The sequence below is a fragment of the Coenobita brevimanus genome, chromosome 39, assembly GCF_032717465.1.
Source record: "Coenobita brevimanus isolate Jiangsu-jjx chromosome 39, ASM3271746v2, whole genome shotgun sequence".
NCBI classification, from domain to species: Eukaryota; Metazoa; Arthropoda; class Malacostraca; order Decapoda; family Coenobitidae; genus Coenobita; species Coenobita brevimanus.
The window spans coordinates 6,513,244-6,530,770 of record NC_136992.1 but is presented as its reverse complement, the minus strand read 5'-3'; the positions used below and the strand labels follow the sequence as shown (position 1 = coordinate 6,530,770).

Here is a 17,527-nt window from a genome sequence, read left to right as displayed (position 1 = left end):
TATAACTAGAATCAGAGCCTCTTAAGGAGAAAAGGTGGCAGCAGAGTCTTGGTGTTGTATGGTTAAGCGTTAAAGTGGACTGCAAACCCAAAATATATTATTGTAATTTTCGGAGCACCTGCGTTTATTAGTTAAGGTCAGCCTGCATCCCACACTACTGAGTGCAGTTAGCAACGATATAAGATGACAAACACTTCCCATATTGCTCCCATATTACTCACTTGACGTTAAAAAATTGTCAGGAGAGAGAGAGAGAGAGAGAGAGGGAGAGAGAAAATTCGAACATTCTACATAGCCCTGTGACCTTAACCTTATACCATTTGTTCTCAAAGTTGAGTCACTTCATTCTTCCCTGAACATTAGCCTTTCCACCAGTGTTGGTTCATATTTTATCAAAACTGTCTAACACTTCATGTGACTTTGGTCTTTGAATCATTGCTATCAAAGTTGAATCTTTTCATCCTTGCCTTACCCTGAACCCATCCAAACAATCTGGCTCAAATCGGGTAAAAACTGTTTCAGCTGACCTGACCACGTGACTATAATATTTGAGTTAGTGTTTTCAAAATCTTTAGATCAGCACATAAGCAAACTTTCAACATTTCCATTAACTCTGATCCAAATCAGACCATTTTTATTTATTTATTTTTTATTTACACAGACGAGGGGCGAAATTTGACCTTGCTCTGTAACTTTAACCATCGACTAATTGCTCTCTAAATAATAGATCGGGTCCTTGACCGACCTTCAATCTTTCCATGAAGTTTTGTTAAAATTGGATCAAAATAATTTGATGTGCTTTATGCACAGATAGACGGACAAAAGAACAGAAGGATAGACACAGGCCGACCACAGCATAACACCGGCTCTTGCTTCGCGGGCAAGAATTATTTCTTCATGAGTCTTAACAGAAATGTAAAGAATACTATACTCTTCCCGCTGTAACCTGGCCTGAAGTTGCCATCTCTCCATCTTCATTGCTGAGTATTTACAACATATTCACACTAAAATATGATGCCAGTCAGGAAGAGGTGCTGCGGAAAGGATGAATAGGTGAAGGACTGTCTTTCTCTGCCACCGAACTACGTAAAATAAGCTGGAAAAGGACGAAAATCAAGGCCAAGTTAGTGTTAATGTAGGACAGTACCCGTGACCCCGTACCTGTAATGCCACAGAGAGAGAGAGAGAGAGAGAGAACAGGTAGGTCAGGTTACTGCGGTGGAGTAAGTTGTGGGTCGTAGGTAACTGCGTAAATACCACCTGAGTGGAGACTGAGAGAGATGCTGTGACTGGCATTACGGTGCACGGGGTGGGAAAATACACCGCTTTACACTGGGCATCACTGTCGTCTTGGGATAATGTTGAGAAGAGATGGTGGTGGAGGAGGAGGAGGAGGAGAAGGAGAAGAAGATCAATGTTTTCTCTTTTTTATGCAGTATAAATTTGCGTATAAACTTAATTCTGTCCACATCTTACTGACAGTTCTCACGTTGAATTGGCATCCGATCTGTGTCATCAGTCCACATTCGAGCCAGCAAAGGAAAGATTGTTTTTGTGCCGGAGTGTACTGTACAGTACCATTTGTATTGCACCCTCTATCCCCCTCCCCATCTCTCTCACCACTACCTTATCTGTCTGTCTGTTTCTCTGTCTGTCTGTCTGTCTGTCTGTCTCTCTTTCTCTCTCTCTCTCTCTCTCTCTCTCTCTCTCTCTCTCTCTCTCTCTCTCTCTCTCTCTCTCTCTCTCTCTCTCTCTCTCTCTCTCTCTCTCTCTCTCTCTCTCTCTCTCTCTCTCTCTCTCTCTCTCTCTCAGTTTAGTACATAATCATATAAAGTGGAATTTGTCACGCGATTAAATAACTGATTTTATCTCTGCTGATCAGAATGAGGTCGTCTGCAGTACCGGACTCATCGGATTATATATATATATATATATATATATATATATATATATATATATATATATATATATATATATATATATATATATATATATATATATATACATATATATATATATATATATATATATATATATATATATATATATATATATATATATATATATATGATTATATATACAGTATATATCCATCCATCCATCCATCATCCAGTCCTATGTCGCCCCATGAGAGGCGAAGGAACCCGGGGCTAGGCAAGTTGGTCCTGATAATTTAGATGAGAGTGACAAGCCTCACTCATCCCTGAGTGGCATTACGTGAGCAATAAACTCCAACCATCCCTTGGATATAAACCTTTACCGGCTAAATTTGATTGGGGTGCCATAATTACCCACTAAACCACCAGGCGCCAAAATTTGGTTATAAGGTTTCCACCCAGCGTAGTAAACCGTTTCCTGATGTACAGGAAACCATTTGGCTTGTCACTCAGTGCAGAGTCACCCACAGGCAGAAGGAAGAGGAAAGAATGCAGGAAAGAAAGATAGAAGAGGGAGTGTAAAGTCACCCGTTGGCAGTAGGACGAGGAAAGAATGAAGTAAAGAAAGACAGAAGAGGATGGAAGGAAAGAAGGATGGAGGAGAGGAAAAGGCAAACACCCGAGAGCAGCACTACATCGAGTGAGTGACTGGTGAGCGCCCCCACCTACCACTTATATATATATATATATATATATATGGAGCCTCTGTGGTACAGTGGTAGAGTGCGCGTGTCGTACACGGGTGAACCAGGGTTCGCGCCCCGCCAGGGTAATAAACTTTGGGAGTGTTCACCCGGCCACATACTGCATTACACAAGGGGTGCCGTGGCTGAACCAGTGTCGCTTACTGTAAAGCTTACGCGGGCCGATTACACTTGTTTCACAGACTACACACACATCCAAAGTCACTCCAACACTACACTAACAAGCACTTCTCACCCTACATACAATCTCTACCAGACAGCCTAAGCCACTTGATACAGATACATTGGCTGTATCGTCCCGACTTCGGTCGGGATAGGCCGGTCCTGCAGTGGATACTCAAAAGGCTGATGATGATATATATATATATATATATATATATATATATATATATATATATATATATATATATATACCCAATCTTACATTGCCCCATGAGGAGCGTAGAAGCCCGGGGCTAGGCAGTTAGTCCCGACATTTAAGATGAGAGTGACCAGCCTCACTCATCGCTGAGTGGCATTACATGAGCAATAAACTCCAATCACCCCTTGGATATAAACCTTCACCGGTTCAATCCGACTGGAGCACAATAATTACCCACTAAACCACCAGGCGCCAAGATTTGGTTATATGGTTACCACCCAGCGTAGTAAATGGTTTCCTGGTGTACAGGAAACCATTAGGCTTGTCACTCAGTGTAGAGTCACCCACAGGCAGAAGGGAGAGGAAAGAATGAAGGAATGAAAGACAGAAGAGGGAGTGTAAAGTCACCCGTAGGCAGGAAGAAGAGAAAAGAGTGAAGGAAAAAAAGTCAGAAGATGGAAGGAAACAAGGATGGAGGAGAGGACAGAGCAGGCACCCGAGAGCAGCACTACATTGAGACACATATATATTCTGAATCAGGGTGACCCAAGGATGGTTTTAGGGGGGTCAAAATTTAGATCTGGGTTCTTTGAGGTCACAGGTGGTGTTCGCCTTTTTGGCCCGGGCAACGCAGGGTATCCCTGCAGCCCAATTTTTGGCATGGAGACTCACATGACCTCCAGTTCGGACATAGGCTGCATAAGCTATTTGAGGTTGACCTCCGAGGCCATATGAGGTCACCGGTCGGAGGTCATTTGAGGTCACTAGTAATAGTAAACACGGGCGCTCAAATACTGTGCGTTAGTCAGCAAAAGCTGAAACAGAAAGTCCTGGACCTATCATCATCCCTCTTCAAAAGCATTAAAGGTTCATGGTCATTCTCGAGTAGAAAGATTGAACTAGAACTAATAGGATTAGAGTGTTCGCCTATTTTGGCCCCGCAACGCCGGGTACTCCTGTTAGTGAGAGAGAGAGAGAGAGAGAGAGAGAGAGAGAGAGAGAGAGAGAGAGACTACTCCTATACTGGCTAATGATAACTGAGGAAGTGACATCTGGAATGAGAGCGACACGTGGGAGTGGATATTATATTGGCTTTGTGTGTGTGTGTGTGTGTGTGTGTGTGTGTGTGTGTGTGTGTGTGTGTGTGTGTGTGTGTGTGTGTGTGTGTGTGTGTGTGTGTGTGTGTGTGTGTGTGTGTGGTAGTACACTCAGGGTTACATACAGGAAATAACATCCCGGTTCCCACTTCAGTGCCAATCACAGACGAGTTTCAGGCCCAGAATCAGGACACACACAGATCAGGAGGCGATTGTGTTACCTCTGAACCTCCGTGGCTCTCAACATATTACGAAATAGACGGTTTGGTTTCAACTGACGGAGCTGGACCATTCCCACATATGAATACCAAGACGGTTTTGGATGAAAATTGATGAATCTTTTTATGGGGTAGGAATGAGTCTCCCTGGGTACTCATGATATATATCCTCTAATCTATATATCCTTCAACTAAGCTGAAAAGAGGTTACGGATCTCTGTAAGGTGAAAACAACCAGACTCTAACTACTGATGCTTTCTTAGAGGTTTGACTAAGTATGTTGATAACTTTGATGACATAACTCATTCCTCTGTATAATTTATTTTCCTTTCAGGTGATTAAACAAGTATGTAAAAGGATGAGTGTTGAAATTTACTAGATAATTTAAAGAAGCATCAATCTGAGAGCGGAATGCAATCACTCATAATGGTTATGTGTTGTTTATCATTTAATGAGTCTTTAAGAAACACAGTGCTCTTAGCGGCTTTGTTCTTACCTGACGTGAACATTTAACCCATTCGGCTTTTTGGTCATGTGTAGTCTCCTTAATAATTCCATTTGATTAGTAACCAAGGAGACTCATTCCTGCCTCGAAATTAAGACAGTGAGTTTCTTGTAACCATAACTTAGTATTCAAGTTGTGCAAATTGCCCAGTTCCGTCCAGTGAAAAGAACGAACAGTGAATACGCCGGTTAACACAGTCTCAGAGAGAGAGAGAGAGAGAGAGAGAGAATCTAGACTCAGGAAAAGGGACAAAATACGCGTGAAGCCAACCCTGTGCCTGCAACTACTCCACTCTGCTCCTGGCCACACCCACCTTCATAGCCTGCAGTATGGGGTAGGAGATGGTGTGGTCGCCGCCCATGGTGAGGGGGATGCAGCCTGTCTTCACGATGTCACTGTACTGCCTCTTGATTTGACGGCAGGCTTCAGGCAGGCTGGTCAAGGGGACGACGAGGGCATTACAACATTGTAAGTAAATTCTACTGTATCACTCAAGCACATTTATCCTGTCCATCTAGTTGTCAAAGCCCAGGCTGACACTACTACTCCTACACATCTTCTATACACAGCTCATCGTCTTGGGGTCTGTGCCTACTTATTTCCCTCACCTTCCACGTAACAGGACCCTGTTTCGATACTAGCGAGCGCTGTCCGCCACAGGAAGGCGAATACTGACTTGTGGTCAATGGGTCTGCCCGGCCATACTGATCGGGATAGAGCAAAAAAACAACTATTTTTGCTCTTGTTTTACTTCTGTTCTTGCTGTACGGTGGCAATGGCCTTTGTTGCTGTGCTGCCAAAATCTTTTATAGCAATCAGTCAAATTCTCTTCTAGGTGTAGAGGCCGAGGTTAGGCTACCATAGTTCAATACACGTAAGGACAGATGATCAGCCTACTTCCTTTGGTGGCAGTATATGGTCGAAAAACTTGCAATCACATCTTGGGGATGAAACCAGTTAAGAAGCGTCACTCCGACTGGGGCGTTCTAATCACTAGACCACCAAATAGAAGGATATTTCTACATGACATCATCTCTGACATCACTAATTTCACTTTGGACATTGGCTCATTCGCTGGACACTTAAAAAATATCTTTACGTGGCATAAGTTTTGACATCATTAATTTCACCTACATCAGCCTTGACATGGGACCATGGTGCTGGAGAGGGACTCCTTCATGTGGTGGCACTGATATAACCAGGAGCTGAACTTCCTCGAAACAAGGATGGTGAACTGCATTCAGAAAAGCTTGGTGTTGCAACTACTACTACTACAACAACAACAACAACAACTACTACTACCTTGGCATTATAGCCACGATGTTATGCTGGATACCAAAACACTCTGTGCTTTTTATAGCGCCCCTTTTACTCTAACCTGGGTGGTGATAGTTGGTGACTATCATCCATTCACTTGATATAGTGCTGCCTACTTCTTCCTTCATCTCTTTCGTTGTTTCTGTGTCTGCCCTCCTCTCTTCCTACTTCTCCCTTCCCTTCCTGTCGCATTTTACTACTCCTCTTTCAAGTAGCTCTGCACTGCAGTGACAAGTCTTGTGTTTTCCTGCAACACAGGAAATCATTTACAACGCTGGGTGGTAACCATATAACCGGAGAACTGGATGATATGGAGCCCGCTATGATTCCTCCGCTAACTGGGTGGAGAGACACAGATGTGACATCCATCCCGGAACTAAATCCGCACACTTTTCCCCATGCCTGTGTTGTGGGGCGCTGTCAACCGCAACTGAACATCGCCTCACAGTGTGGGACGACCCTGCATGGGCTTTGCTTGCCTGCGGCTGATGGGTTTGCTCGGCCAGACAGATCGGGGTTGACCAATAACACTACGAGTATAACATATCCTAAAATTTTCAGCACTCTATGATAAATGCTGTAAAATTAGATTAAGACTAAAATACAGTGATATTCATGAAAAAGTGCTGTAGAAAGGACGCTGAGCCGTAATTACGAGCGAGAGGGCCAAGGTCCATGTTCAGTTGAGAAATGAGCGGCCAGACACGACCCGGCCCGACCGGGATGGTTTTCAGAGGTTAATAACTTTTCTATTATGTGAGATAAAGAGATTCATTCAGCAGATAGTAGTTACATAAAAAAATATATATTTTAGCTATATATTTACTCGTGAGACCAAAGAAACCCACCGGAAGCCCAGCTTTCCAAGGAAATGTACCGAGGTCTTCAACTGACCTGCTTCAGTACGACATCAGATTAAAGCATTTTGAAAGTGACATATGCAAGGTATGAATTGTTATTCACTTTCATAACGGGAGCGTGTGTGTGTGTGTGTGTGTGTGTGTGTGTGTGTGTGTGTGTGTGTGTGTGTGTGTGTGTGTGTGTGTGTGTGTGTGTGTGTGTGTGTGTGTGTGTGTTTGTGTTCTTACCTAATTGTTCTTACCTAATTGTATCTTTACAGGAATGAGTCAAGCTCGTACTGTCCCGTGTCTTAAACCATATTTATCGTACATATCCTTAAATTTGTGAATTGTTTTGGCACACACTATTTCATTCGGTAGTGCATTCCATTGATCAATTGCTCTGTTTGGGAAACTGAATTTCCTTACGTCTTTATCACCTCTCTTCTTATGCAATTTTTTGCAGTGTCCTCTTGCTGATGCTTCTCCATATGTTAAGTAATCATTTATGTCTATTTTCTCCTTCCCTGATATGCACTTATATAGCATTATCATGTCACCTCTTTTCCTTCTCTCCTGTAGTGTTGGTAGATTCAGTTTATATAGTCTTTCTTCGTAGCTTAGGTCCCTTAAGCTTGGTATCCATCTTGTAGCGGCCCTTTGAACTTTTTCAATCTTGTCTATGTGTTTTTTGAGATGAGGACCCCAGACTACTGATGCATATTCCAGGGTTGGTCTAATGAAAGATGTTATTATCCTTCTTAGCTTGTCTTCATTTATGTATGTGAATGCTATTCTCATATTTGCAAGCAGTGTATACATGTTCCGTACTTTCTCGCTGATGTGGTCAGCCGGAGATGGTCTGTTATTGATAATAACACCTAGGTCCTTCTCTCTTTCTGATGTGTATAGGGTTTTATTTCCTAACTTATAATCCCAATCAGGTCTTTTTCCACTTTTACCAAACTTGATTACATGACACTTGTCCACATTGAATTCCATTTGCCATGTATTACTCCATTCATGAAGTTTATTTAATTCTTCTTGTAGCTCTTTACAAGAGTCTGTGTTAGTAATTCTCCTTTGTATTTTTGCATCATCTGCAAACATATTCAGATCGCTCTCATTTCCAGTGTTACTGTTTATATCATTTATATACACTAAAAACATGATTGGTGCCAGCACTGAACCCTGTGGTACTCCACTAGTCACTTCTTTCCATGATGAGTAGTTTCCTCTTAGTACTGTTCTCATTTCTCTTTTTATGAGAAAATCTTGCATCCAACAAAACAGTTTGCCTCGAATTCCTCCTTGATGGTACAGTTTCCATAAAAGTCTTTGGTGTGGTGCTGTGTCAAAAGCATTCTTGAAATCTAAATAGATACTGTCCACCCATCCTTCTCTTTCCTGTATTGTGTTTGTTACTCTGTCATAGTAGCTCAACAGATTAGTTACACATGACTTTCCTTTTCTGAAACCAAACTGTCTTTCTGTTATCATACTGTGTTCTTCTAGATGATTTACCCAAGCTTTTCTTATAAGCTTTTCTAATACCTTGCTTACAACACTGGTCAGTGATACTGGTCGGTAGTTGAGTGGATTTTGTCTATTTCCTTTCTTGAATAAGGGGACAATATTTGCTTTTTTCCAAATATCAGGTAGTTTACCTTGACTCAAGGATTTCTTGAAAATTAAAAATAATGGTTTACTTAACTCCTTTGCACATTCTCGTAGTACCCAACATGAAATTTCATCAGGACCACTTGCTTTTCCTCTGTCTAATTTACTTAACTCCTCCTGTATTACTTTTTCTGCTATTTGTATATCTGGTAGTATGTGTGGACATGCATGTTCCACATAGTCCCTCTCAAAATTTTTTTCTTTTGTAAAAACTAATTGGGAAATTCTTATTTAGTGCTTCACAAATATCTTTCTCTTGTGTATAAGTGATTTCCTTGTCCGTAATGGATTGTATTATATCTTTTACTTTGGTTTTGTTTCTGATATAGCTGTAAAACAGCTTTGATTGATCACTACTTTTTTTTATTATATCCTCCTCAAACTGTTTTTGGGCTTCCCTCCTTATTCTTGTATAATCGTTTCTTGCCTGTTTGTAATTATTATACGCCCTTTCACTATTGTGTCTTCTGTATCTATTCCACAGCAAATTTCTTCTTTCTTTTGATTTTTTACATTCTGTATTGAACCATTTCTGTATTTTCTTATCTGCTTCTTTGTGCTGTGGGATGTACTTCTGGACTCCTATTTCATAAAATTCACAGAATTTTTTATATACAGCATTTAAATCTTGTCCTCTAAGCTCATTTTCCAATCAACTTCTAAGAAATACTCCTTTAGGTCTTGATAATTTCCCTTTTTATAATTTAGGCTCTTTTTGTAACTTTCATTGCTGTTAACTATGTCATATGCTATCCTGAAGTTGTAATTTAGTACTGCATGATCGCTTTTGCCGAGTGGAGGATGATATATTAAACTGTCAATATCATTTTCTTGCCTAGTAAATATTAGATCTAGCACTGAAGGTACATCAAGTCCTCTTTTTCTGGTGGTTTCCCTCACATGTTGCGTTAGGAAAAACTCTTGCACGAGATCCAGGAGCTTTTGGTCCCAACAGCTTTCTTGGCTAATTATATCTAGAGTATTCCAATTTATATTTGTATTAAAATCTCCAGTTAGTATAATTCTTTCCGATTTCTCTTCCATTTTATGTAGTAATGATCTTAAACTCTGAATTGTACTCTCTGCCAGGTCCTCATATTCGTCTCTTTCCCATGTGTTTGATCTGGGTGGCATGTACAAATTAGCTACAATTACTTTCCCTTCAGATGTGTTGATCTCTACTGCAATCAGTTCTACTTGTGATGGTATATCTAGTTTTATTTCATTGACTTTTAGATTTTTCTTAGTTAATATTATAATTCCTCCTCCTTTTTTTAAATTTCTGTCTCTTCTCCATATATTGTATTCCTCTAAGTTTAGTATGTCATTGGATATCCTTGGTGTTAATTTTGTTTCAGTTAGGCATATTATTTGTAGTTCATTTTCTCTGACATAATCATTCATCTCTAGTAATTTAGATACCATTCCATCCACATTTGAGTACATCAACTTTATCATCTTGTTTATATACTTGTCATGACATGGTTTTACTATCTTCCTCCTTTTTATTCCATCCTGTTTGTGTACCACTTTCGTACCTGCAATCCTATTACTTTGTAAAAAAAAAAAACTCTTCTTCTCTTCTGATCTTCCCTCATTTTTTGTTTTTGCTTCCACCCTTTTCTCTTTCAGTAATTCCAGTTCCTCTTGTGTTAGGCATCTTTTTATCCATACATTTTTGAACTCCTCTTTTTCCATAAGATTCTTTGCATTTTTTAGTATCTCCTCCACAGTGTTTACACTCTGGAAAGTCACCTTTAGAGGTCTTGTCCTGCTTTTCTCGTATTTCCCTAACCTTTTGTGTTCCTCTATGTCTTTATTACAGATTTCCTCTGATATTCTTTCAGTAAGCTCATTACATTTGCCATCTCCTTTTTGTCTCTTGTGATCTTGTTTTTTTACTTCTTCCTCTTCTATACCAGTGATTACTATAGATTTGTTTATATCTACTGAATATCTGACTAACTTTGGATTGTTTTGGATTATTCTTTTCACTTCCTGTTTAATGCTTTTTTCCTCCACCCTTGTTTCTAAGTCTTTCTTTACTTTCACCATTTCAGCATATGTGGTTTCCACATCATTTTTGTAGCTTTGCACAGCTTCATTCACCTGTGTTATCTTCTCCTCAATATCACTGCTTTGGTCTATCAGACTGCTTACTTGCCTAATTGTCTCTGTGTCATTTTTTAACTCTTCCATAACACTCTCGTGATTGACTACTGTACTTGCCATTTCACTCATTTTCTTCCTAAGTGTACTCAATTCCACTGTTAGTTCACTGATGGTTGTGTCTTTCTTGTTGGCCTCCCTTCCTAGTTTTTCTATTTCTTCCTTTTGCAAGTGCATCTGCTTCTTTATTTCATCAATTTCATTTTTGAAAGCCATTTCTAGTTTGTGTACACGTTCAACCAGTCTGTTGTGAGTCTCCACTTCAACCAGTTCTTGGTAGAAATCATCATTTTGATTTCTACCTTTATCCCTTTTCTTTTCCAAATTTGCTTTACTAAAGTATGTATCCATTTTGCAATACTAAAAGTACAGAGTATGTACTTACATTCCCCGTGCTGCTGTAAACAAACCTCAGCTGACTGAGCGCATTCTTTCGTCTTGGTTCTCTTTTCTGTTTGAACAAGTCTTGTTTAACCTTCTTTTTCTTTTTTTTTCTTTTAATAATGAGAAATCATTTAGTCTAACCTGGTACAGAGCTTGACTCATACAAAGATACTAATTTAGGTAATGCCACTGGCCGTGTTGGTTCGGTACGGAGCGCCGATGTCACACGTCTGCCTCCTTTGACTGTGTGTGTGTGTGTGTGAGAGAGAGAGAGAGAGAGAGAGAGAGAGAGAGAGAGAGAGAGAGAGAGAGAGAGAGAGAGAGAGAGAGAGAGAGAGTGAGAGAGAGAAAGAGAGAGAGAGCGAGAAAGAGAGAGAGTGAGAGAGAGAGAAAGAGAGAGAGAGCGAGAAAGAGAGAGAGAGAAATTAAATATTATAGCTCAGCTATTCTTCTGTTGTTGCTCAACTACCTCACGAGAATTGTTGAGCGTTTACACCAAGTTGAAGTTACGATGACAGGCGTATGCACAAACGCTCGCTTTCTCGCCACGCGCTCACAAAGCGCACTTTAATGGTATTGTCATTTTCTGCCACTGACTTTCCTGAAACAAGATGCAAAAGGACGAAAATTTTGTCAAGTTAAAATGAAAAGAGTATAGTATCACCTTCAAGTTTATACCCTAATGCAGTATTAAAGGTTAAGAGAAAGTGATCGTTAATCCAGATAGTGTGCTTTCATCCTTTCTCAGCCGATTTTTTATCTTTTTTAATAATGAATATCATTAACACTCTTCAGTTGACGGAATGGTATGGTCTGACTGGAGGATAAAACTGACTAGTAACTAAGGAGTCTCAATCCCACTTCATAATTACGGCATCAAATGTCACTCAACCACGACTTTGTATTCATGTCACGGGAGTGGTTCAGTTTCTTCAGATAGAAACAAACCGACCACAGTTTATCTCCCAGCTAAATAAAATTGCCTGAATAAAATGAACAAGTACGCTTATGGCAACAAGAAAGAATAATATGCTCAGAGATTAAAAACATACGGTTTATAAAATATTTTTTATTAATGACATTAATAGCTAGTTTCTGTCCTAGTTGGGAAAGTGGGTCTTGATGATGATGATGATGACGATGACGATGACGATGGCAGTTTACCCTTTTGCTCGCTAGGACATCATTCATGCAAATATTATCGTGTAGTTTTAGACTGTATGAAGAACCAATGTGCATCCGTATCAACAAATAATACCCTGAGAGCCTGAAGCTTCGAGAATATTCCTGTCCTCTCTCTGATGGTGAACTGCAACATTTCATTTTGAGTGTATTATCATCAGAGTTAACATTTATGTTTGTCAGTTTTTTTAGTTTATTACTACACTCGTGCTCACCATACGAGAGCGGTGTCCTTAGTTGTTCAGTGTGTGTGTGTGAGTATTGTCGTCGACGGGCAGTACTCAAAGATAAGGAAACATTGAAGGATCTTGAAGACTTGCACAAGTCGTATGTTTTGGTCCCAGTAGACAAAGCAAATAATAATATATCAATCATCTGTAAAGTATATTACATAAAAACACTTTTACAAGAATTGGGCATGATCGATCAAGTCTCCGAAACATATACAGTACAACAATTAGTAGTAAAGAGAATACCATAGTTGAAAAGCATTCATCATACTCATCTAGTCACGGAATCGAAGTAAATGATGACAACAAAAAATTACCATACATACATAGTATAGTAAAAATGCATAAAAACCCTGTAAAATTCAGATTCATAATTTCCTCCGGAGCATGTGCAACAAAATCACTGACAAAGAAACTATCACACATTTATACATTGATTTACAAGCAGCATAAAAGATATTTTTATAAACTAAATTTATATACAGGAATCAACCGTATATGGATATGTGATAACTCAGAAATGTGCAGAAAGGATATTGCTTCCATCAACCACAAAAGAAATGCAAGAAATATAGCAACATATGATTTTTCAACGTTATACACGAAAATCGAACTCGAGGATATAAAAAAGAAGTTGGAATGGCCAGTGGAAGTTGCTTTTAAAGGAACACGAAGGATACTGGGTAAATAAAAGAGATGGCAAAAACTTGACGTTCTCAGAGGATCAGATAATAGATATGACAAATTACCTGGTAGAAAACTCCTTTTTCATTTGTGGAAATATGGTTTTCAAACACTGCATTGGAATACCCATGGGGACAGACCCAGCCCCATTCACGGCAAATCTATACTTATACAGTTATGAATTCAAGTGGCTGGAACAAATGTCAAAAGTTCAATATTCATTAGCGAAGAAATTTAACAAATCTAGACGATTCCTTGATGATCTAATATCCTTAAGCAATGATGTAGAAATGAATGCAAAGACAAAAAATGTATATCCGGAAGCACTAGTATTAAATAAAGAAAACACCGACCACTGCCAAGCAAGCTTTTTGGAAATTAATATCAAAAGAGAAAAAGTTATAGCAACAAAACTCTATGATAAAAGAGATGATTATAATTTTGAAATTGTATCATACCCAAATTTGTCGGGAAACATACCTAGAGTTCCAGCGTGCGGTGTATACATGCCTCAGTTGCTGCGGGTCGCAAAGGCAAGTGCAAATTTTGAAAACTTTACTGGAAGAGTTCGACAGATCACATGAAAATTCCTCAGTGAAGGATTTTTCAAAACAGAATTACGGAAGACATTAAAGAAAACGTATCACCGTCACTATAACTCCTTCAAACACCTGAAAGGAGATATAGTCTTACAATAGAAATATTTGATTCTGCTACGGATACAATAGTATCCCAGGGCCGTCGACGGGCGCAGAGAGTGCTCACGGGATCCCCCCTGGCTCTGTAGCAGATTAAGGCTAACAACCAAAACCAACTATACCTACCAGTTTGAACTCAACTGGATGCTACTCAATCGACCATAACAACAACAAACTATTCCTCTCAGTTATAATAACAAGTTACTCTTATCAATTGAGACACAACTGTATGCGACTTAATCAACGATGACAACAACAATCCATTACTACCAAACTGAACTCCACTGGAAATGGCATATTTGTCCTCTCTTTTCATGTATGTGTGTGTGTGTGTGTGTGTGTGTGTGTGTGTGTGTGTGTGTGTGTTGAGAACGATAGGTCAGAGGTAAATATCACATGGCAAGGATAACGTAAATAGCTTTCTTCTGATTCACGCCAAACTTTGTGGAAGGGTTCAGGTATTAGCATGGGTAATGGGGTTCAGTTTTGAAAATGTCTAATCAAAGATCAACGTCACGGCGAAAGGGCAAATGTCAAGGCTGCAGGGCAAGGTGGCAAGGTAAATTCAAACAGTTATGACCCAATTTGGACAAAACTTCTCGGAAGAGCTAAAGATAGGACAAGAATGAAGTATTTCGATTTTCAGAGCAATGAGTCAAAGGTCAAGGTCACAGGGCAATGTTTACAGTTCAGCCTTTTGACAAAATGATGGCCGTTGCACTCTGACTACTTGTTTTTGTTTGTTCGTTTATTTACCAACAGCGATATATGTTGATGAATTTCTTTGCCATTATTAATGGTACAAATTTGTACAACTGTATTCTGCTTTTTTACAGACTTTATATATTTATATATTCATTCCTTCTGTATATATGTACAAAGGGAACTGTTCTGTTTACTCTAATTTGGCATAAATTTCACATATTCCTATATTAATCAGTGGCACATAATAGCAGACTAACGTTAGAATATGATGCTGGTAACGAAAAAGTTATGAAGGATGTGGGACCGTAGTTTTATCTTACTCTGCCACTGAACTACGTGAAATATACTGTAAATGCACAAAAACCTAGACCAAGTTCAGGCAGTAGTTGTAGTAGTAGTAGTGGCAGTAGTAGTTGTAGTAGTAGTAGTAGCAGTTGTAGCCCCAGGTTCATCTGAATGTGAACCCAGTGGACTGCAGGCTGAGGGTGTTTCTCTCCTGCTTCCGAAGGACAGAAAGGGAGCAGGGGGATGTTTGTATAATCAAGCATCTCCACCGTCTGGTTATATCAATGCCACCATGTCAAAGCATGCCTCATCAGCAGCCAAAGTTACAGTCGAAGTATATAGTATAAATAACATCCCCATAAAGTAGGAGGTACAAACGTTGGGTCTGTGTACTCACTCGTACATGGTGACAAAGACGTCGCCAATATCGGCCACGTTGAGGGACAGGAAAGGGTTGACGCCCGTGCCCTGGTTGAACGGTCTCATGGGGGACTCGGAGCGCAGGTGGCGGGGTCCGTACCTGGCCCCGCTTCGATTGCTGGTGCCTGTGTCCAAAGGTATGCCCACGAAACATGCGTCCAGCCCTGGTACAGATAAACAGATAGAGATGAATAGATAGATTAATAGAAAGAGACAAAACTGATAGCGATAGGTTGAAGGTGGAGGGTTTGCAGAGGGGAACGGGAGTGGAGGAGGGATAAACGGAGGGAAGGTGAGAAAAAAAGAGGAGGGGGAGAGACTTACTGGAGGGAGAAGGGGCAGGAAAGTAAAAGAGAAAGAGGGACGAAGAGAGAGAACCTAATAAAGAGAGGGAGTGGAAGAATAAACTAAGGAGGGAGAGAGGGAGTGAGGGAACAAACTTGGTACAGCTTCGTTTGCTGGTGCCTGTGTTTGGAAGTATGGCCAAAAAACACACGTCCAGACTTGGTGGAACATGGGGTAAAATGGGTCCATGGTAAAAATGGGTCCATGGAGAAATATTCCCGAATGGAAACTATATTCTTGAGTCAGAATAGGTCCATGGTGTATATAGGTTCACAAGGGAAAATAGGCCCGTGAGGGGGAAAAAGGTCCATGAGAAAAATTTTGACATTGCAGAAACAGATTCCTGAAGGAAAGTAGGAGGGAGGGGAGATGGCCCCCGGTTGGTGTAGCTGGAGACGGGCTAATGTGGTAGTTTCTTTTAAATGTTACCAAGAGAATGTCACCAAGACAGAGTTACCAGGGCAAAATGGTGCCAGAGAAACCGCTCTTGGGGCACCACCGTCTCTCCCTGTCTTACCTTCAGTGTCCTTCTGGATTGGCAGCCTCATGAAGGACGCGATGCCCCCAGGTCTTGGCATCATGGTGGAGGTGACAGGCTGGTTGAGGTGACGTCCCCCACCAGTCCGCCCTTGTCCCCCTCCAGTCCCTTCTACTCCCCTTCCAGTCCCCTCTTCTCCCCCTCCAGTCCCTTCCTGTCGCAGTTCTGACGTGTGTAGTCTCCGACACTGGCCTCTTCTCCCCTGCGCCTCTCCAGGGCATCTTTCTCCAGTCAGATTTCTTGTCCCTGTGTTTGTCTTTATGAACTCTCCTGTCTCGCTCGACAAGCAGCGTTGAGAGACGCTTCGCACTGCTCGGAACATCACGGCTGAAGAAAAAAGAGGAAAAATCTCTCTCTCTCTCTCTCTCTCTCTCTCCCTTTATATATATATATATATATATATATATATATATATATATATATATATATATATATATATATATATATATATATATATATATATATATATATATATATTATCATCATCATCATCATCATCCGGACCTCCTTTCCCACCCAAGGGCAGGGTGAGGAGTAGCAATGTCCAGACAGCCCAAAATTGCCCAATCCAATGGGGCATGCTTCCATTCACTCATCATTCAAGCCCCCGGAATCCTGGCTTTATCGGATACGCCAAAAACATTCACCACGTTCTGTATCTTCACATAATTGTATCCGACAGAGTCAATCCAGACGCTGTATGATTTGTAAATATTCCGGACAGAAAAAGAATGTATGTTAATTATCTGATATAGATAATGAACATCTATGGTCTCTAAGTGGCAATCGAGTTTCGGAGAAGATGGAAGAGGTAGCAGAGAATAAGATGGAAAATGAAAACTTAAATAACATTTTCTAGTTTATTTTCACTATCTCAGGACGATTTTGTTCAGCCTAGGAGAGACCTATCGTGAGGGAGAGATCAGATACAGCCTTAATTAACCCCTTCACACAAACACAGATTTCACCTAAGCTGAGTAAAGTCGTCTTGTTGCATTGATAACAAAGTAAATGCTGCCATAGAAGTACAGGTGTTAATTATGAGGGAACAGGATGGAACAGGTCAGAGTAGAATCAGGTGGAGGAAGCATTTACCCTGCAATGGTCTCATACAGGTAAATGATGATGATAACGCAATATATTTTATAATACTAAAGATAATAATGCTAAAGATGTTGGGGCTTTCAACTCTAATATTTGCAGATTCTCTCCCTTATTTCCAGCTCCAG

The 17,527-nt window shown here is 40.3% G+C and overlaps 1 protein-coding gene across 1 annotated transcript in view; it reads right to left on the bottom strand.

Moving 5' to 3' along the window:
• LOC145396743 (agmatinase, mitochondrial-like) overlaps window positions 1–16,338 on the bottom strand; it is a 30,851-nt gene extending 14,513 nt beyond the window's left edge. The window contains exons 1-3 of the mRNA XM_080270029.1: window positions 16,278–16,338; window positions 15,393–15,579; window positions 5,136–5,256 (exon numbers count right to left, since the gene is read on the bottom strand). Of these exons, the coding sequence (XP_080126155.1) occupies window positions 5,136–5,256; window positions 15,393–15,579; window positions 16,278–16,338 (369 nt within the window). The remainder of the gene's footprint in view (window positions 1–5,135; window positions 5,257–15,392; window positions 15,580–16,277) is intronic.
• Between the last annotated feature and the right edge of the window lie 1,189 nt (window positions 16,339–17,527).